General features: G+C 39.5%; 2 protein-coding genes across 4 annotated transcripts in view; one reads left to right on the top strand and one right to left on the bottom strand.

The window, feature by feature from the left end:
• Positions 1-10,537, top strand: part of LOC140312960 (SH3 and PX domain-containing protein 2A-like) — a 38,775-nt gene extending 28,238 nt beyond the window's left edge. For 2 of the 3 annotated variants that reach the window (XM_072390866.1, XM_072390865.1), the window contains 7 exons: positions 1,225-1,338; positions 3,662-3,745; positions 6,212-6,329; positions 6,418-6,746; positions 6,856-6,905; positions 7,448-7,567; positions 7,673-10,537. In XM_072390866.1, the coding sequence (XP_072246967.1) occupies positions 1,225-1,338; positions 3,662-3,745; positions 6,212-6,329; positions 6,418-6,746; positions 6,856-6,905; positions 7,448-7,567; positions 7,673-9,601 (2,744 nt within the window). In that variant the 3' untranslated portion in view covers positions 9,602-10,537. The remainder of the gene's footprint in view (positions 1-1,224; positions 1,339-3,661; positions 3,746-6,211; positions 6,330-6,417; positions 6,747-6,855; positions 6,906-7,447; positions 7,568-7,672) is intronic. The other variant, XM_072390867.1, reaches the window with a different exon arrangement.
• Positions 10,538-13,070: 2,533 nt separating this feature from the next.
• Positions 13,071-22,793, bottom strand: part of LOC140312957 (E3 ubiquitin-protein ligase NEURL1-like) — a 33,507-nt gene continuing 23,784 nt past the window's right edge. Inside the window, exons 5-6 of the mRNA XM_072390858.1 lie at positions 19,036-19,215; positions 13,071-17,984 (exon numbers count right to left, since the gene is read on the bottom strand). Coding sequence (XP_072246959.1) covers positions 17,743-17,984; positions 19,036-19,215 — 422 coding nt within the window. The 3' untranslated portion in view covers positions 13,071-17,742. The remainder of the gene's footprint in view (positions 17,985-19,035; positions 19,216-22,793) is intronic.

The following is a 22,793-nucleotide window of genomic DNA, read 5'->3' as shown; positions in this document are numbered from 1 at the left end:
AAGTTACTCAACTTCTCACTTAATTCCTTGGTTGCAATAAGTTTATGGTATAAATCAGTCATTTGGCATTTTCTTTAATTTCAGATAATACTCATTTTGTGAATTATAGTTAAATATTTAGTTAGATTGACAATAAGATTTTTTTTTTTTTACAACCCCAACATCCACTTTTATTGTAATTTCCAGAAGAGTCTGAAGAAGCTTTTCATTGCTATTCTTAAGCTAAAAATGTTTTTGGGAACATATTTTGGGCCTTTTAAATGGCTTTATTTCCTTAATTTAACATAATAGTATTGACAAATATCTGAAGGCGGCCATGTTTTTTTTTTTTTTCCGAACTAGTGTATTGAACATGCAGGTTCTAATTCACATTTGCAGTACGCTGGAGTAGACTGTTTACTGCATGGCTGCTGTCCCTCAGTTATTTATTGTTATGCTTTGTCCTCTTTGATGCGGCCACATTCCTTTTGGTCGATTACCAGACTTTAGTTGTGGTCTCAGTCAGATTAACAGATGACAGATATCTTAGATTTCTGACTAAGCCAGAATTGTGTCAATTTTTTGGCACAAGACAGTCTTAATGTTCATCTTTGATTCCCTAAGACGACATGTGGGACAACAATTTTTGGACATATCAAAAGATATTGCCACTTTTGTCATTACTCTTCTGGCGTGGACTGCTCAAAGTTTCACTGTGAATACCTAGCTTTAGTTGATAATGCTGAGATAAGGTGTCCGTTTGGCACAGAGCTAAGATCTTAACATTACTGTTTTCCTCTCCAGCTGACACTTTTGTTTTAAAGCTGTTAGAGGAAAGTTGTCTTACTAAGAGAGACCAGGTCAAACTATCTTGAACACTTCAAATGGAAATTTTGGCCAGTTAAAGCACTTCCGCAGTGTCCTGCCCACTGAAATTTGTTCATTGCCCTGATGAAATGCAGATTTAAACAAGACTTCATCACCCTGAATGTGGTTATACATCCTGATGGCAGTTTGAGGAGGTTTCTGATGTTCGTGTTCATTTTGAGCTTATTCTTGTGATTTGAGATGTTTTATCAAATAAGATCTCAATTACTAAAACAAAGATTATTTAATTGTGGTATAAGCAAGACATGAAGATCTAGGCTCATATCAATGTATGTCATCTGTCTTAATTTTTCATCTGACTTTGACTGGAGAAGACATTTTATTCCTGAAACTTAAAGTTATTGTATGCTTCCACAGGTTGGTGGTTTGTCAGCACAGCAGAGGAGCAGGGTTGGGTCCCCGCTACTTATCTCAACTCCCACAGTGGCACACGGGATGACTTGGAGCTTGGGGCCTCCAAAGTGGGGGAAGGTAAGCCACTTCAAACTCTCCTGTGTCTACCCATCCACACCCCTGCACACCCAAAAACACGACCTCACACACTCTGTTATATACCCACACAGATACCACCTCTTCCCTCAATACTAAGCCTTTGATCTGTGACAAAATGGGGAAAACTCAGCCCTGGCTCACCACAGCCGGCCTACGCTGACAGCTGAGGTCCAGCCGCTGTGAACACCTCTCTCTGTCTGCCTGCCATTATAAGCATGCTTTCACAGAGTATAGATTCAGACCTGAGTAAACAGCTAAGAGTTCCAGGAGAGACCAAACCACAATGTCTGAAGTGATGTGCTGTACAGTAATGCAGTGTACAGGAAAGTTACAGGGGACTGTGTGGTGATATGACCACCATGGAGTGAGCTCATGAAAGAGGCATGTGTTTTCATCTTGGCAGTGTTGAATAAAACAGAATATTTCATGCTGTTTGAATTACAGATATAGTTAAAGAAAGCAAGGTCTGATGGGAGTTATAATGTTTCATGCGATGTCTTCATATAATTGCAGATTGATACTAAGTGCAGATTGATAAGTGTTGATGTTAAGTTTTGTGAGCTGGCTGGGGTCAGAAGGGAATCGCAAACCCTGATAGCAAACACACTATCCAGACTTTGGTTTGCCAGAATATAAAACTGTCGTGTAAAGCTAAAGACGGCATCCAATTATCTTGATGTCAGATGCAGTTACCAAGCCTCATCTCCTTTTCAATGTTAGTGCATAAAATACTTCAATCTGAAACCAACAAAGCTCAGCTCGTGTGAGACAATCAGTCTGTGCATTTTGACTGTGCAGCATTTTTGTTGAGATCTAATCAGCGTTGTGTTAATGAAAGGCCTAGAAACTGGAGGCCAAACATCTTTTGCTGTTCAGTTGGTGTGCTCCGTAACTATGGAACCAGAGATTCCTTTGTTGTCGTATATCTTATGACTGAAGGATGAGACAATAGGTGAGGATAAACAGTGATACCGTTTTCTGGGATGTCGAAATGTCCAATTTTCCCTGTTAGGACTCATTGAATGCATTTTTATCAACAAAATATATCAAAAGTTTACATACCACCAATGAATAACTGCACACAAACACACTTGCCCAAGGTCTACGCCCAATACACCTATCTCCTCTATTCTGTTGGAGATAGCTAGAGTTTGTTAGCTGAGTTAACTGCCTGGGGTTTTTGGGAGAGACAATCTGTCAGTGTAATTAGTGTTTATGTGTCTCGTCAGTCATGGGAATGGCATGAATCTCATACAGCATCCCTTTGTCAGTTCTTCAGCAGTTTGTGGCATTGCATTGTCACTGAAAAAAAAAGGACAGATTTCTGAGAAAACTGGAATTTTTTCTTTCAGAAAGCTAAAACAAAACAGAGACATGTCAAAAACTCTGACAGCTTCTTCTCATCCTTGTTTTGTTGCTATTGTATGTACAATAGTTGTACAGTTTGTGGAAAATGTGCTTGTTTGCTTCCTGGCAGGGACATATGTCTATATAAGTATACGATAAGCATGTCACTAGTACGAGTGGCTGGTTACATTAGTTAAGTTGCTCTGAAGTGATATGCCTACTTGGGTTTTTTACAAAACTAAGATCACTGGGTGCTCACTGTTATTTGCTATTCATAAGATATTCTCCGCTAAGCAGGAAGCCATTCACAAATGACTATTCCCTTGAATTTCCAGTACTTTGTAATATCTAAGGGGTGACCTTCTTTTCAGTTTTAATCCCATAAACAATTACTTAGAGTAATTAATTTTAATCAGAGTTTCCGATTCTGTTTGGGATTTCTGTCATTAAAAATCAAGAAGAGGAGCTCATCAACCAGGTGGCAGAAAACAAGTTCTCCCAGGTGGCATAACTGATTTCCATTTCCCCCGTTTTATCAACAGAACGAGAAATATGGGTCCTCTGAGGTGCACAACACCAACAGGTGGTGCTCTCAGCTGCTCTGTTAATTGGATAGCATTCCTGCAGCAGCAATGTGTGTCCCAGATGCTCAAACATAACAGGATGAGAAAACCATGCTAACGACATCCTAATTACAAGCCCCAGAGAAGATGTCTTGGTTTAACACAACCTCTGTAACCTCGATCCATCCACTCTAACTGTCCACCATGTTTTGTTCTGTGGTCTTGTTTTTATGTCCTTCATGTAGCTAATAATGGGGCTTTGTTGGTTGGATCCATGTCATTTGTGTGCTGTGTGTTTGTTTAACATTTATGCTTGCTCCTCATGCCTCCATGTTTGTTTGTTTGTTGTCATATGGTCCCCATGTGTGTGTGTTCGTGTGTGTGTGTGTCAGTTACTAAGCGACATAAGGCTCATCTGAAGAGGCTGGACCGGAGATGGACGCTGGGAGGTGTCATCAGCCGACAGCAGAGCCGAGGTGAACTGAGATAAATGATGCCTCACTTTCTTTCCCCACTCATCTTTTGTGTGTTGGTTTTCTCCTCACACCATCTCATTTATCCTCTCCGATCATATCACTCAGTTTGTCCCTCTCCACATGCACATGTTTGTACCCTCTTGCATCCCATGTTGTCTTTCACCAAGCTCATTTAACTAACCACTAACTGATGTTAATATAAAAAGAGCCTAAATGAAAAATAATAAAAATAAAGGTCAAATTTATATACGTCAATTATTGATGATAACCTAAAATTATGTTACAAAAGAGCCCAATGTAAGTGTTTCCTTTATAGTTGTAGAGTGTGATCCAAAACCAGTATTCTCAGAATCACAAAAAGAAAAAAAAAAAAAAGAAAGAAAATCACTACCCATTCATCTGTAAGTAGTTGCGTAATAGACTTTGGAATGCCTTAGGCTGCATTTTAGAGCCATATTTTACATTTTATGAGGAAATGAAGCGTGTATGTAGATTTCTAATGAGTATGTGTTTTAGCAGAAACAGACATTTATCCTGCTGTGGTGCAGATAGCAACCAATACTGACTGATAAACAAAGAGCTTTGTTCGCTCAGCTAGCAAGAAAAATCCCATTCACTAACTTGAACACGTTTTCCTTCTGAGGGCACAGGGTTTTTTGTTTTTTTTTAACAGCAGATGCATTTGGATTATTGACAGAGAAGTGAGGATAGGCCAAACTTTGTGCTTGGCAGTGCGAAGTGCTCTCTGGAGTAGAGACAGTGCTGTTTCCATCCTGTGACAGAAATTCTCCTTTGTGTTGAGAAAAAAAAAAAAGGATTTCTATTTTGCTGACTCCACATGTTCGATTTATAACACTGTTTCAGGCGATGCATGTTGCGGTTAACATGACATCTGATTCAGAATTTCCCTTCATCCCACTACTGGATGTTGTTTGGAAAAGGCTGGTGAGAGGAAAACGATCTGCCAACCTTGACACAAAGAGCCCGGAAGACCCGGGCAAAAGGATAATAAAAGCTTACAGAAATATCACGTACCCATAGAGTTTATGCATGTGAGGCAACTTACTATCCCACAATCATTCAGCTTGTATACAACCATGGAAATGGGTGGAGAAAAGGAAATTTGGAATAAGCTGCCACAGTGTTGCTACAGAACAGCACTTTTTTTATGTGCTCTTCCCCTTTTTGAACATTCCTCCTCTCCCTTTGCTCTTAGGAATTGCCATAATGACAGGAAACAATGATTTTGCTCTGCCCCTTGACCTCATGGGAATTCATAAATCAGCATGGTGCCCCTGCTCACTTTTATGTGCCGATTTAGGAGATGGTCCCTGTCACAAGGCCAAGGACACTGTTAGCATATCCCATGTGCTTCACTTTCCATAATATCCTTAGTATCAATCAAGTTATGTTAGAGTCACTGATAATATGGCTGAGTAATTTATTACATTTTGAGGAATGTGTAGTTGTATTCTGTTGGATAGCTGATTGGATAAAGGTGACAAGAAATAAGTGGAGAGAATGAGAAGATAATAAGAATTATAGAAAAAAATACTCCACATACCCTTATGTACAGTTTTGCTGACAGGTATGTATGTATGTTGAATTTATGTTGAGTGTGCAAAATCTTCCCTTTATGCAACATGTGTTAGGTTCAACTTTAGCTGATATGAGAATTTTTTGGTGTCCCAAATTTTTTACACACACAGTGTGTCCTTACCAAGCTGTGGTGGATCATAATGAAAAGAAGAAAGAGGATATCTGTTTTGTGTTTCCAATTTTTTTTAACTTTATTTGAATTTTTTGCCCCCTCCTCACTCCCATTGAAATATCTCATTGGCTGATAGGCACAAACAGCAGTACTTTGAATGTAGAAATGTGCAAATGTCTTTTATTTTAGGTCAAACTTGTTACAAATTCTATGGTTTTCCTTCCATCACCAGCGCACGCCTAGTGCTCTTTATTTGTGTTGGAAGTCAGATTGGAGCTCAGAATACAGTGCAGTTACAATGCATTGCCAATCGTAATGTTTTTTGTTTTTTTTGTTATGCAATACATTGCCAAACAATTACCAAATATAAATTACATCCCATCTGTGTAATGTCAGAAAAATTTATTCTGCCTGGATGGCAGAAGATATATTTTTAAAGGCAAGTATTAATGATGTCTAGCTAGCCATTCACTGCAATATAAAGTTTTCTTGGCTTCATAAAAAAATTACAGTCAAATCCCATAAGCCAAAAAACATTTGAACACATGCACACAGCACACCTACTTGCACATCTGGCAGCTGAATCAAATGCCAGAAGGCAGATCCAGTTAAAGAGAGATAGACCTCTTCTCTTGTATTATATCATGAAAGTGGAGCAAAATACTGCAGTGTGATCACATAGTACATTCACCATTTTATCTTTATGTTGTTTTTTTCCGAAGATAAGTTTTTGCTATCTTTCTCTCCTCTGGCAGAAGAGAAGTACGTAACAGTGCAGCCTTACTCCAGCCAGGGCAAAGATGAAATTGCTTTTGAGAAAGGGGTAATTGTGGAAGTGATTCAAAAGAACCTAGAAGGCTGGTGGTTTATCAGGTATGCCTCTGTTTGCTTGCTTTGGATATTTATTGCTGCTTTCCTCACAAAAAAGTTGTTGATTTTAACATTCTGTCATGTCTCGCAGATACCAGGATAAGGAAGGGTGGGCTCCAGCCTCTTACCTCAAGAAGGCGAAGGATGACTTTTCCCCTCGTAAGAAGACTGTAACGGGCCCAGTGGAGATCATCGGAAACATCATGGAGATCAGCAACCTGCTGAACAAGAAGGCCTTAAGTGAGAAGGATGTCCAGACTGAAGGTGTCCCAGAGAGTCCCCAGGTCACCAGGAGAGAGATCAGCCTGCCAATCCCCTGCACTGACTCCAGTCCAGTTAATGTCCTGCAAGATGGAAAAAGCAAACCAGAGCCTTCTTCACCGGCTGTAGCCCGCATAGCCCCACATCGGGTGGAAATTGGTGAGTCGTGACTTTGTCAAGGTTTTATTTTCTTGAGTAATAACTTCAATATATGTCTGCGTGGAGAGATTATTTTATATTTCTTATAAATATCCTCTATGTACAACAGGCTCTCCTGTCCTCAGGCAAAAACCCCCTCCTCGGAGAGATGCAACCCTGGTAAGAGTGTTATACATTTCAGCCATCTTTCCTTCCCTCACATAATTCATCCACTTAATTGTTTTTATTGGTTGCTTTAGATCATTTTAACAGTTTGTGGAGAAATGAAAGAGCTCTGTGTTAGTTCATGGTTGAGAAGCAAACTACAAGCAAATACAAGGACATTAAAAGCAAAATAATAACCAACCCCCCCCCCCCCCCCCCCCCTTACTTTAGTAAATATACCAATTCATACAAATCTGTTCCATTTTTAATTACTATGCTGGAAGAAACTATAAATGTAACAAAGACTAAAGTACTAATTTCGGCAAAATATTTTTTAAGATACGGTTTTGTCAACTTGTGAGTGCCATTTTAGCTCATTTTAATAGTGCATCTAATTTAAACTACTTTTATTGACTATCTATAAGAACCAAAAGAAATCCTCAGCTGATAAATAAAGTGATAAAGAAGGGACACAACTTTCTCACAGATCAAAAAAAGTTGGAATTTGTTTTATCTTTGATACTTACCTGTGTTTATGTCCTCTCATTTTCACTCAGGGATTTCAGCTGCCCTCCCCTCCAGAGCCCCCTGCAGTTGAAGCAGAGTATTACACTATTGCAGATTTCCAGTCCTGTATATCTGATGGCATCAGTTTCAATGGAGGACAGAAAGCAGAGGTAAGCTGTTAATCATAACCTTATATACATATATGTATATATGTATGTATAAATAAAAATGGTTATACTAAAGACCTAAGCTGATTTATAATTTGTGTACTTCAGGTCATTGAGAAGAATTCTGGTGGATGGTGGTATGTCCATATTGGAGAGAAGGAGGGCTGGGCTCCCTGCTCCTATATTGATAAACGTAAAAAGCCCAACTTAAATCGAAGAACAAGCACTCTATGCCGCCCAAAAGTTCCCCCTCCAGCTCCTCCTGTCAAAAAACAAGACTCAGTGGAGACTGCTCCTCCCAGCAGTCCTGGATCAGAGGCCCCTGAGTCTCCTGTGTCTCCTGGGAGGCCTGTGTATGAAGAGCCAGAGTATGATGTTCCTGCCATTGGCGATTTGGACCTGGAGTCTGAGTTTGAGTTCCTTAGGGGAGAGGTTTCCCTGGTTGATGCAAAAAATGAGGACACTTCCACTGAGAGGGGGTCTCATTTGTCCCCCAAGCCTTCTCCAGCTTCATCACTTCACAGTGCCTCCTTTAAGGTCGGTGAGTCATTTGAGGATTGCCATGAGGCAGAGGTGGACGCAGAGGGAGAAGAAGAGTGTATCTATGAGAATGATGGCTTCCGTCCCTTCAGGGAGCCCCCAGAGAGGCAGTACAGCAAGGACTCAAACTCCTCCAAGACAAGTGTCTCGTCAGAAACTGGCAAGACTGCAAACCCAACATCAAGTGGATGGAGACCTGCAGGTAACAGGCTTAAGATAGACTTGAACGGGACCCCGTTTTCAGGCAAAGCTGAGGAGGCATCCAGTCCCAAATCTGCCTCCTCTGACTCCACCCCAGATCTGTCAAGACTTAAGAAAGACCAAGAGGAGGGCAAGGCATCATGTTCCACCAAGTCTTCCTCCAAGCAAAGGCCAGTGGTGAGGCCCAAACCACAGCTAGCCAAGGCATCCAGTGCAGAGAAGATGGATATTAGCACATTGAGAAGACAGCTGCGGCCAACAGGTCAGCTAAAGAATGGAACCAAATCTAAAGGCGAGGACTCAGAGACAGCTTCAGTAATTTCCTCTGAGGACTCCTTCTCATCTCAGAGCACATCTGATCTCTCCTCTATCTACTCCAAAGGCAGCCGGGGTGACTCTGACCTGGAAGGCTGTAACCTATATCGCACTACAGATGCATATGAGAAAGTCCAAGAATCTGAGCTCAGCTTCCCTGCTGGAGTGGAGGTGGAAGTGCTGGAGAAGCAGGAAAGTGGTTGGTGGTACATTCGCTGGGGAGATGCGGAGGGTTGGGCTCCAACTTACTACCTGGAGGCTGTGCGGCAACAAGAGGACATGGCTGAGTCCGAATCTGATGGCACCCCGACTAAACCTGGAAGCCTCAGCAAGTCTAACAGCCTGGAGAAGAATGAACAAAGGGTGCGCGTCTTAAACAACATCAACCAGAACCTAAAGAAGGTCATGCCACCCATCCCCTCCAAGCCTCCAGGTGGACTCTCCAAACCTACCAGCTTGTTCAGCTCATTGAAGCAGAACAGCACCAAACAGCAGCAGGTTGTCAGACCTCAATCCGTCTTCATCTCAGCCCCAATCAGAGATGGTCCCAGCCCCATTGGATCTCTCAGGAGAAACGAGTCGCTCAACTCAACGGACCATCCTCGCGCAAGCCCCACAGTGCGACGCAATGCCTCTTTTGGCACTGTCCCTCGCAGCCTGGCACCAAACAACATAGCACTGCCAAACAGGAATAGATCTGGTACCGGTAGCTCTGAATCGCTGGGCCTCAGCTCTCAGAAGAATTCCCCCCCTGTATCCACAGTGAAACCCAAGCCCCACATCATCCATAATAACCTCAAAGAGGTGTACGTGTCCATCGCAGATTATCATGGTGATGAGGAGACCATGGGATTTCCCGAGGGGACAAATCTGGAGGTTCTTGAAAAAAACCCCAATGGCTGGTGGTACTGCAAGGTTCTGGACAATGGTAGACCAAGGAAAGGATGGGTGCCCTCAAATTACCTCGAGAAAAAGCACTAGCACTCATGTTTGGAGCTGGCAGTACTCTGAACATGCATGTAAAGACTACTCTAACCGATGCTTTTATTTTGTGAATAAGGCTAACCTGGTACCTTCACCAAAGCAAGCAGCCAGATCAAATGTGACTAAGAAACTAAACAAGGCATCTAGTAAAATGAGTCTACATGATGAAGATCTTGAGACTTTGCATTAACATGTTGAGACTTGGAAACAAAGCCAAAGAGAGCACAAGAGTGCAGAAGAATGACTGAATGATTTTCTCCATCAGTAACCTTTAACTTGAAAGTTGTCCTCATGTGTCTACTCCTTGAACCCTTTTCTATTTGTTTATAATGTAATTTTTGAACACTTTTTAAGAATTTTAAGCTTACTGCATGTCCGAAGTGATTCATTATATCGACGATGCCTTGAGCTGTTGAAATTAACCTTTTTCTCCTCCTTTTCTGAAAGAAACAAAACTGTTTTTGCCAAAGCTGCTTTGTGTTAGTCTCATTTTGGTGCTGCATGTTTTATATGGATCTTTATATTGTATGTCATCTTTATGAATTTTTATCCATCTAATTTTGTAATATTGTCCTAATGAAACCAAGTGTGAGCATCTCTGATTATCAGTATTACCCTTAAAGTGAAAAGCATTTGTGTTGAGCTCTTTTATTACTACTTTTTAAACCAGATTTTTTTTTCTTCACAAAATTCAAATTTCCCTTATGTCAGTGAAAATGATATTTATTCATTTCTTTAAAGTCATATGAAAACTTACTCTTCTAAATAGAACTGCTCTGTTAAACATGATAGCATTTGAATTTCTGCTGGGCAGTAAATTTACATAATTCTCTTTTTTCTTAGATGCTCACTCTTGTTTTATGTCAACTATTTGACCAGTTATGATAACTGAAGTGCCAAAATAATGACTTTAATAAATGCACTTTTGAACAATTGTGAGTCATTTCTTTTTCTGAAAAGGATGATCCATTATAATTGATGTTTGTTCACTATTGAGGTTTATTATTCTAGTTACTGGTCTGCAAAACAATCCAAGTTTATGAACACCTCCTGCTGTTTTCCTCATGTCTATGAATGGAGACACCAGATGTTATGTAACAATATTATGTCAAACAACATTGGTTCAGTATTTTGATTCACCTTAAAATTACCTCAAAAAAGGTTCCCTTTGGTGGCAGAAAAGTTGGAACTAGAGATAAATTGAGTGCCTTGTGCTTCTCACTGTACACATTTAGCAAAAGGAAACAAATTTAGCCTAATCTCTTCAGCTTTGCCAGCGTATTTAAAGGCTTCACCTCCATTCAGTGTTAAAATGATGTGCAAAGGCAGTCATTATCTGACTTAATTGCAAATTAATGTGCCGTGTAATAAATAATATAATGACAGCTTATCACAAGCCTTAATCATTGGAAGTGTCAATCCTCTCACTTATTTTTTTGCTATTGACTAAGTACCTTGTTCTGTGTTGAAAGTGTATATGGAGCATATATGGAGCAATTCGACTGAAGTGTTTGACCGGATGCCAGAAATATAAATAGATTTACGTCATACTACGTTACCTTCATTTCTCATCTATGACTTTAAGCCATCCTCGAGCAGACCTGCGCATCTGACTTTGGTTTCCATGGCTCTCACTTTGTGATTCTTGGCTGTTTGATTTAGCATCAACTGACAAAGCAACGTTAAAGTTACTAGTTTGGACTCTATGATACTGCAGTATATGAAACTGTCACATTCAGCTAAAATCAGAGAAACTGCATATATCAAAACGCCGATCCAGTGTCATATGCTACATATTACTTGAGTATTGGATTTTATGCCTGAAACATAATCATATTTACTGCCAAGAGGAATTTAATGTAAAACATGACCACGTTAGATGCCCCCCCCCCCCCCCCCCCCCTTCCCCCCACTCCCATATTCATATACAAAGGCTACTCTTCTGGGTAAGGAAAAGGAGGAATGAAATGAAAGATTTGCAGGTGAGATTATGACACAATGAGTATGATACCTTCTGATCTAAGGAGGACATGTTCTTTATTTTGTGAAAAACATTGTGTTGAAAAAATCACAATTGAATATTTAATTAATAATTAAACTTGTAAAAAGTTCTGGTGACGTTGAGCTTTGGTCAAATTTATGGATATTTTCATAGTAAAATCATAAAATAAGTCAATTATTGAATATTTTGGCTTTAACATAAATGTAAAAAGGTTCAATTTTGAACCTTTTACTAGCCTGGAGATATTCACAATTCGAAGAAATTTTTGGAAAATCAACAGGCTTAATAGATGAAAATATATATTTTTTACCTGATTACACATAACTGTGTTCATGATTTTCTTTCAGATACTCAAGGTGCTGCACATTTTTCTGGCCACTGGAGGGCAGCATCACTCAACATCTTAGCAAACACCAGAGACCACTTCAGGGCAATTTTCACGTGTTACTTGATCAACTCAGTGATTAAATAGTGTAAGGGCGGAAACACTCAATTGATATTTTAGATAATGAGCAAAGTTGTTCTTCTTGACATAGTTGCACTTCTCGTAGTCTGTCCCTCAACACTGCAAATCTAAATGAGGAAAAGATTTTACTTCCCACTGAGCTCCAGAAGCTTAACAGAGCAACAGCTCAGACCGTCTGATGCCTAGTTAAAATTCAAAATCTATAACATCCTGTTTTTTTGGAATACAAATTTGATAGCTCAATATGTGCTGTGAGTGTGTGTATGACCAAGCGTCTGTCTGGTAGAGATATCACAACCCTGCTCAAGCTCTCAAGCCTTCGGGAGGCCTGGAGTATGGTTCACTGAGAGGTCTTAGTGGAAAGTCTGTGTGTACGCAGACACCAGCAAGATACACTGTATTCTTGTCACTTTCTCAAGCCGTGATTGCGTATATCCCTTACACCTCTTGGTCATGAGCGGCAGCCACCACTGCCTGTTTCATGTCTGGACGTCATGGGCTGTAATGGGGATTTTGGAGTGGAGCGCACGACAGTGCTGCAGTAGAGCCACGCCAGCAAGGTAGTAAATAACAGATTATGTTCACTTTGGCTAGGACTACATAACACTACTGTAAACAGTTTCTCTGTGAGTTATGACTGTTTACTAAAAGCCCTTGCCTTTGTTATTTACATAGTATATGGTGCAATATTGGTCAAGCATACTACTGAGAGGTGTGATTGTGCAGAGTTGTTCTCTGTTTTCTAGCTGTTGCCCAATTTGAGATTTCTTGCATTAGCCCTAAAAGTGTCATCCGATAACGTAATAATACCATGCATGTAATTTCCCATCAGATGTCCTGTAAGTATACAGAAAATATGGTCAGATTCCCCCGTATCTAGACCTAAGTAAGAGACGACTTTCCTTTACCTGAAGAAAAGAGCTATACATGCCTCTAGTTTGCTTTTCTATTTGATCAATAAGAAAATCATTAATAGCAAACACAAGATCAAGCCAGCGTTACAGACATGAATTTTATTAACCAAACATCATTATCATTAAATTCAGATACAATTAATAATGTTTTAACAACTAATAGATATGAAAAGCCCAGCACATCCATGTTATGAGCCAATTTTATTGTTCAGCGTACAAAACCCTCCATAACTTATTGGTTTGTGGTGTGTTGGACTGAAAGTGTTTGGTCACATTTGGAAAGAAGAGGCTCTCTTAAAGAAACATTCACTTATACTTAATTAAGGTAAAAATGCACTTTTAATACCATATTTTCAGCATTGGGCCTTAAATCTACCTTTTTGGCGTTTTGGGAAATTGATTAAAAGTAATACCACTCGCATATGACCGGAAGTGACACAGCTAGAAGCCTGTTGGCTTCAAAACAGCGCGGTCCCATGGCATGTAAATTTAATATGATTTATGTCCACAAACAAGACAGACAAGATACAGCTAACCTGGCCTTGTAGAAAGGCTCCAACATCCATCTTCAAGATGGAAGCTGAAGCTGAATTAGCTGAAGCTAGCTAATTATGTCGCTGTATCGTGCGTGTATAAAATCTAAGTGGACATAATGACAATGGACCATTCTATCAGTGGTAATAAGCCAGACAGTTTTGGACAATGTTTTGGAAGGGACCTGTTGCCAGGCAACCGACAGCAGGTGGATTTGAAAGGACACGCTGTGTCACTCCGCCAGCATTTGAACGAATGTTTCTTAGCTGGCTGCAGGGTGAAAGTTTTAACTTGGTGTGGGTAACTTTGACTTTGATTTTTCTCCCCAACTGATTAAGGAAAATCCAGTATATACCAAACTTTAATTTCAAATCTGTGACATATTCAAAGGTGTGCTCGTTTTGACCTTCTTTTTTTCTGTTTTTATTTGTTTTTTTGTTTTTTTTGTTCCCAAAACATTTGTCTCAAATGTAAAAATCTTCTCATGTTGAATTGCCGGCTACATTTTTTAAACAAGAGAATATCTATCACTGTGTAGCATCACCTCTTTTAACAGATCTCCAAGTGTTTGGGAGCCCAGGCGACTTGTTTTGAAATGGAGATGTTTTAATCTGCAAAAACAAAAAAAACATATCTTCAGTGACACTTTTTTTCATGCTTCCATTTGACGAGAGAAAGAACAGTTTCGCACCCAGATATGTTGTTATATTTCGCACAGAATGTGGCATGGCATTGTTTGGCTGAAGAAGCAAAAAAGCTTCTCCTACAACGTTGTCTGGATTTCAGCAGCACTTTGCTCAAAAACTAATATGTTCTGCATTACTGTGGTCTTTGTACCATGTGAAATAAGGGCTCTTCATGATTACATCTCATATTTTTGAGATTGCCCCCAAGTGGCAGAAGAATGCTATAACATATATACATGACTTGACAAAGGATCAATGCAGAGGTTGAAAAACTACATCTTAAGCTTTTCACCCTGATAATCATTACTGGATGGTGTTTTCTGAACTATGTGCAGATATCAAACCAGAATGTTCATCTTCTCTTTATTCTTGAGGGATGCAACATCCATTATTTCAAAACTCAAAGTCCAATTTTTGATTAGTCAGATCCAGGTGTCACATAACGGAGCAGTGTTTCTGGATCTCTTTCTTTCTTTGCATGGTAGAGTTTTAACTTACAGACAGCAATGATTTCACTTCTTAAAAACCGTTCCTAAGCAATGATTTCTGTTACACAGTCATGTTTCTGATGCAGGGTCAGTTGTGGATTTCAGCCAGACCTTTCCCTGGATTCTAAGAATCTTTTAATGCTGTTATGTACCATGGATAATAACATTTCCAAATTCTTTGCATAAGAAATGTATAAATGTACTAAAATTCTTGAACTATTTAAACTACAGAGACATAAAAAAAAAAAAGCTTCTCCTTTTTCACTTCTGAAAACTATACTTCTCTGGGACACTCACTTTATACCTAATCTTGTTCCAAGCTTGCTGTCAATTATCCTAAAGAGGTAAGCAATGTACGGCAGGTGTTGCACAGTCTTTCTATTCTTTTGTTTTACTATTCTCAACTTTTTCATGTAAATAAAAAAGTTCCATTGATTTACATGCCATTGTGTTCTGTTTCCTTTTTCTTTTTTAACACAGCACCCTCATTTTGTGAAAATGATGCTGTGGTAACGTGTCATATTAATTGTGCTTTATGTGGCAAATCTTATTTTGCAAAGGAACTAACAACACATGAGAGAACAACATTGGTAGTTTAATATTTCTCCCAAACTGTTGATGGATGACTTGGAAAAACTCAGGTAAAGTAAAATGTAGTTAAAATGTAGTTAGCACTTGACTTAAAGCTTTGTTTGTATGCAACCATGGGAGACTTGCATTGATCCTCTCATATACTTTAACTCTCCACCACAAAATGGATAAACATTTCCCTAAATATGGAACTATTTAATTGAAAATCAGCTGACACGCAACCACAGATCCTTTGGGGGAATAAAGTTTTCTATAGTCTTTGACTATGGAACCATAACATAAACAGTATTCACTGGTTTTGGACACATTAGACCCACAAAAGAAACAAACTGTGATAATTATATTTAACAGCATTGGAAAATAAATAAAACTCGTAATGTACAGCCAAGATTACTCTCCTACCATTTCTATTGAAAATTATCCACAATGTATCATATCCTCTAAGTCATATTTGGTCAAGAGGAAAAACTAAATCAGGTACAAACGTAAAAGCTGAGCATCTCTCCACATTCACAACAAAATTCCAGTACTGAGCAATGTAGTGACAGAGTGGGCCACGGCGATATTTCAAACATTTCAGTTTAGCAGAGATTTCATGTGAAACTATGATATCAAACACATCCATGCATTTGTTTCCACGCCAAATAAGACATCTCTGTGTTCTCTTACGTGAGGTTAAACTTGCTCAGAGACACCATAGCCACGAAAGAGAGTCTTTAAGATGAAAAAGAACCCCAGTCTTCCTCCTGGTTTTCCCATTGAGGAGCCTAACAGCTTTAACTTTGTCTAGATTTCCATTTTTGAATGGCACACTCAAAAACTTCATTACAATGTTAGACAACTGTTAATCTTCCGTCCACAGGGATGAGATGAGAGGCCTCAACATTAAAAACAAATCAACATCTACTGATTTAAATGACGAATGAAATTTTTCAGTGAGGTCAAAATACCACCTTTAAAATACCTTTAATCTTTAAAACAATAATAAAAAAACAAAACAAGTGAGAATATCACTGAAGTTTGCACTTACAGACAGAAAGCAGCACTCAGAAAATCATATGCAAAATAAGTTCTCACAATAACATGTTAGATCTTTGTCACTAACAGCAAACTTTTCTTGACCTCAGGACTCATCGTACATAAACACGCCATCATTAACTCAAATATTCCTATTTTAATTTCATATACATACAAAAGATAAGTGCTGGACCTAAAGTCAGCACATCCATGGGCTTTCAGGAGATTTTTGCAGAGACAAAGTAGTTGTCTCATCATCTTAATGTGCTTTTTCAGCATTTTAAAAACACCTCACTGCCTACCATTGTTTATTTGGATGACTTTTTATGCAATTTATGCAATGCATCCCGCTGGCTTATTGAATATAGCCAGAGATGGTGGGCACAGCTGCCAAGAAGCAGGACATGCATTTAGACATCTGAGTGAGCAACACTTTCTTTACACCACAACAGGCACATAGCAAAGATGCCTCTTCCTCCTCCTACCCTGTCTCTGCATGAAATGTACAACATCATCCTTTCTCGTGAGCTCCATCTTCACTTATTCACATCCTCAATCGCCACAACAAGCGTGACCTTCTGTAATGACAACGTTCACACTTTTTTACCCTTTGCGCAGTCTCACCCTTCCTGAACACCAAAGAAGATGGCAGGTGGTGAGATATTCATCAAAAGTTCCTTTAATCATGGTTTAGGTTTTACTGGGTGTCATTGCTGGAGGAGCATTTTCACCACAACACGTCTTTCATGGTTTTTCATCATTCTTCGCTGGTATCTGGATGCCTTCTGGAAATCTCAAATAAAGCTATCTTGTCTAGATTTTCTTTCAGATTTAGTAGAGAATTGCTTTTTTACTCTGAAATAACTACCTTAGTGCTTTCTGACAAGCAGTGACGGAGCAGCTGGTGGAACCACAGACTGATTCTTTTTGTCATTTTCAACAGCTCTGGACAATCTTACTTTTCTTGAGGATGCTATCACTAGCAGAACGAAGGGTTACTCTAAAGGAAGTAGAACAGATGCCTGTCCAGATAACTGTCTCTTCAGAAAAAAAAAAGTTGTTACAGAAGCATGATTTTGTCCTGGTGACCATGCTGTAATTTCTGATGGTCTGATGAATCTTGCTTGAGGCAGAGAGAGCTTCAGACAAGGCCGAAATTACCATGGGGAAGGGCATTGGCATTCCCCCCAATATTCAGATCTGCTCAAAATGAACCCCCCAATATATAGCAAATTTATATATATATATTTACATTGGCTTCAGATGACTATTATACGTAAATATTTAAAACCTTTTAATGATGAAGTTTTAACATCCTGCTGTAGAGTACCTGAGGCAGATTACACACAGACCTAGAGGAAGGTCTCTCATTTGTGCTGTGTCTTTACAAAGTGTTGCATGGCATTCACAACGTTGAACCTGACATTGTCTGACACAAGCCTACGTGCTCCGGTAGGTCTTGATGATATCTTTGATTATCCTCCTGCAGATGGGGCAACACGCATTGGCCATCTTGAGCTTCAGGCCGCAGGCGTAGCAGAGACACATGTGCCCACAGGCGTAGAGGACAGTGTCCACCACATTCTCGTAACAAATGCTGCATTCGTCACTCCACGAGCCAGAGCAGGGTGCAAAGGTAGGGGACTCTGGATGGCTGGAAAATGGAGAGCTCGGGGTTGTTCCTGAAGTGATGAGAGCAAAGATGTAAAAATGTAAGAAAGCTTCCAGGTAGCCCGGGCAAATAGCTCTTGCACACTCATACTCTGCAACATCTAAAAGGAATTTTATTCAAGCCATCAGTACTCTGTTTTGTATGTATCTCTTCTGATGAAGCTTCATTTTGCACTCTGCAAAAACTGCAGGGATGTCAGGAATTGCTGCTTCACATCTCCAAGGTAAATATTTGCTTCATGTCCTAACATACCTACTGTGAATGATGTCTCGGTGCTGTTTAGTCATTGATACATGCATTTTTCTTGATTCCATGAGGAAATTGTGAGAGACTCCTAATTGTTAAAAAATAAAGAGGCATGCAAAACTTTGGGCACCTTTGGTCCCATTAAAAGGTTATATTTGTGCAGATGTTAAACAGCAGAACAGTTGAACAGTAGAGCAGTGGACCATCACTCGAAAGTCCACTGAGCCTTTTACAATAATACTGCCATTTCAGTTTGCCTTTATTGCAGTACTACAAGCATTTTAGTTGAAGAATTCCTCCAGTCTTATAAACCTAAATTTGGCTTCCACCCTCCAAGTTTCACTACCATTTTTTAAAATTTACATTACAAAATTTGGAAACAGCCATCTGAGTCCCCTACCAAGTTTGCTATCTTGTAATTGCATTCTCCTTCCATATTAGCGTTACTTTTTTTAATTCAGAGAGCTAGACAGTAGAGTTTGTTTATAACACGCTGAATATCATTAAGCCTTTGGTCTGGTGACTTTCAATAAGCTATAGCCAAGTCAAGTTAATTAAGGTATGAAACTATGGTAAAGATTACCCGAGAGCTTAAGCATAGTACTTCATTCTATTTTTTTCACTTTAGAAATGTGCAATGAATAAAAGCATAAAACTAATTTTCCAATCTTGTGTAAATTGTTGAAAAGATGGATCATCTTTTACATGCTTTTTTTATTCATTGCTAATCATTCAAAGTAACATACATTTTTATAAGCCACTGTAGAGGTAAAGATTAACTAAATAATTTGTGGTTTTTGACAGTTTGGACAAACCTGCAGAGGAGGAAAATAGTGTGTGGTAGTTGGAGTTGAGGCTTGAATTGAGGTTGATATTCAATGAAGTGTTGAGGTTGGACTCGGAGTTGCCACCGCAGAGCATTGTGGGGGGGTTTGGTGTACACGATGGGGAGCTGGGCGCCGATAGGCCTCGAAGGTCTGGGTGCAAAGATGTGCCTGTGGATAAAGAGTAGACATCTAAGTTACCACCAATATCCATATAGTCTATCTAAATGGAAACAGTTTTGAAGACCCAAATATTTTCAGAGCTGAAGATAAGCAAATGTGGATGTCTTGTTGCACTAACTATTTCAGACTGCTCTCCTTTCTCTTTCTCACACATTAAATCAGCTCTATCACAAAGCAGATGACTTGGGAGTCCACAGTGTATGTTTATATGTGTGGGTGTAACAGAGTGAGTCATGAGCTTATGAGGCCCCCTCCCTTCCTTCCTCCTTCATGAACCAATGATCCCTCTGGGTAAGGTACAAAACACTTCCACAGACTATCTGTTGTCTGTCCCAGATGATCCATCCCCCTCTGTAGCCCATAACCACCGGCATTGGCATCAGTTTGGGTATTGGCAGCTCTTTGCTCCACACACGTGAGAATACCAACCTGATTCCACAGACAAATTCTGATCTAGTCTGCCTGGAGGCAAGTGGTAATGTTGTCTATAAATCGAGATACTGCTACACAGTTTGTCTGATCGTTTATTTGGTTGGCACCACCTCCACTTGTCAAATAATCGGATTTGTGTTTTACATCCTTGGCCACAATTTGCTTATCCAATGTGACATACAATGACAGTGTGGAGTTGACAGACAGCTAAAAGACCAACCACAGATGGGGAGAAATTGCTGAAAAAACACTGTAAACCTAAAAAGAAAGAGAATGTGGCTTGTTGTTAGCACAAAAATGTATATGGTTTGTTGCTTAACACTCGCTTCATGCTCTGATCCATTACTCTGAACTCTCATGCCTTTTCTTTGGACCACTTCAACCACTAACATCTCAGTTTCAGCCTACATAAACAAATTCTAGTAGTCATGCAACAGTTTGCTGCTAAAAAAAAAAGTCAGCGCATAATGTCTACATGAACACAGGACTTAAATCTTTCAGTGAAATATTTGTATTTAAGGTTGGTGCTGGGACTGGTGATCATATTACTTTGCAGAAACACACCTTTACAAGTTCATCTTTGTATCGTATCATATTCTGGTATATATAGAGGGGAAGACATTTATACAGTAGCAGTTTTGGTAATAAAGGCTTAGAGTATTACAGTGTTACTAACGGCATTATTTTTTTCACTAACGAGTAATCTAATTAATTACTTTTCCCATGTTGCAATGCCGTTGCCATTACTGATGATGTGAAGTGGCACGTTACTACAATTTGGTTGAATGAAGTGCAAATTGTCAGGTTTTGGCCACACATCAGCTGCCTGGAGAGAGCAGGGGTGGGATGATGACACCGTTGCAAATGATGATTGGCTGGGTGGGCAGATCATGCCCAGCTCAGGCTGTCTCACTGCACGCTCTGACTGCCAAACACAGCAAGACAGCGACGATGGCGACGAGCCAGGGAAATTCAAAGGTAGTGTCCTCAAACTGGAAGTACCGGTACTACTTCTCACTAATTTTAATTAAAGGCAATAATGTTTATGTAACTTGCACGCTATGCCCAGGAAAAAAGACTTTATCCATGTCTGCCTCAAGCAACTCGAATCTTATGAAGCACCTCACATCGACACATGCTAACATGACACTTGTTGCTGCTGCTAACCAAACCCCAAGCCCAAATATATAATATAGTGCTCTGTTTATTGTGCAGTCGGCCTAAAATACAGTTACAGAGATTTGCGCTACTTAATGACCAGATTTTCCTTTGTTTCGTTTTACCCAAGTTTACACGTGTTTCTTAATTTTGCACTTGAATTCTATTTTCAATATTTATTTTTAATATATTTTTATTTCTATGCATCTCATATGGCAGGCTGCAATCTATTGAGTTCAAATAAATACCAAATGTTCTAAAATACTGTATATAGTTTTTTTGTTCTTCAATCAGTTATAAACATCTTTGAGTAAAAGATGTTATAGAATGAAAAATAACGTCACAGTTACTTTGCTGTGGAACTAATTACTCTTACAATGAGGTAACTGAGTCACTAATTCAGTTGCTTTTTGGGAGAAGTCATTTGTAACTAATCACTTTTTAAAAGTAAGATGACCAACACTGTACAGTAGCATTAAAACAGCCTTCCATTAACTTCTTAAACTGACCTTTGTGGCAGCCTGGCTGTGAGTAAATGTTGTGGTGGACTCTAATAAGGCAGAATGGATGATTCATGCCTATTCATGTACACTTTCATCAGGGGTACCTTTCATCTTCTCTTGTAAGAATTTACTGTTGGCTGTGTGACCATAAGTGTCTTTAGCTATGCTGGAGGTGCAGGAGACTTATTTGTGGTTGAGCTGTGTTCACAGTGGCTTTGAACTGTTGTTTATCAAATAGAGAAATATCACCCTTTAAGTTTATTCAGCAAACAGTTATTTATCTATGCATCCAGCAGTTGCATTCATCAGACTAATGCAGATCTGACATTCACCTCCCTTATTTGATCTGTTTTCCCCTACGCCAACTCCTGGGGGAAATATCTTGCTTACTTGCAGCTACCTGAGGTACTCTTTAGTCATTAGCTACCTGCTTCCTTTGTCTGTCTGCTGTTTGATGGATGAAACAAGAGTGTAATCTACATGGTGGAAGGGTTGGGGACTGATGCTACCTAAGCAGCTGGTACTATAGCAGAGCTATGTGGCCTCATCTCTACATGTTGTAGCTGTCTGTAGCCACTAAAGGTATGCGGAACAACTGGAAATACGGGTTTATCTTGACTCTCAGTGGACGACGAAGGTCTTTTAAGAGAAACCATGTGTCAGAATTAATTCCCCAAAAGAGAACATTATTCTGGGAAGCCTGTTGTATCAGCAGTCTAAAGCAGTGCATACAGTAATCTGTATGTAGAACCCTTTCATAGTCACTGATAGTGTAGTGGTATAATTGCCACCTTCCATCTGGGGGACCTGAGTTCAAATCCCCTGCACGACTCCAGTAGGGGTCCTTAGGCATGACCCCCTTACCCTACATGCCTACTTGTAAGTCGCTTTGAAAGCTTCTGCCAAATGCATAAACATAAACATATTGCTGCCATCAGTCATTGCTGTGCACCCAGTTAAGCCCTGGGTTTTGACTTGCGGGCTAGAAATATGCTGCACCACCTTTCTGGATGGGATTTTTGTGCTTTCTGCAACCAAGACCTGCCAACTAACTTCAAGACTAGAAAGTGCCATTTATCTTAAAGCGTAAGTAAAAATGATTTTAAAGTGATTTAAAGGGGCTTTATTTCAGCTTATTATTTACTTGAGTCATTGGTTTCTAAAGTAAGCACAGAAGATTAGGATGTGAGCAGTACCAAACCAGCATTTTCAAAGACACAGAAATCTGTGCAGAGTCAAGTGATACTTCTCTGTCGGCTGGGAATTATGAAGGCTTCCTTTTACACATTTATACACAGTCAGGTGTTGATTTTTAAATATATATCATAACAGCTTTGAGATATGAGTGAAGGACACACAGAAGGAACCAATTTTAGATCAACAGGTTAAAAAATACATGACTACAAATCTAAATATCATAAATGAAATTATAGAATCATGGTTTCTTATATAACATGGACAAAATGACCATTT

This window comes from Leuresthes tenuis, unplaced genomic scaffold (genome assembly GCF_036924035.1).
Source record: "Leuresthes tenuis unplaced genomic scaffold, fLeuTen1.0.hap1 SCAF_8, whole genome shotgun sequence".
NCBI lineage: Eukaryota > Metazoa > Chordata > Actinopteri > Atheriniformes > Atherinopsidae > Leuresthes > Leuresthes tenuis.
Note: the sequence above shows the minus strand (reverse complement) of the source record. Positions and strands in the feature narration are given on the sequence as shown.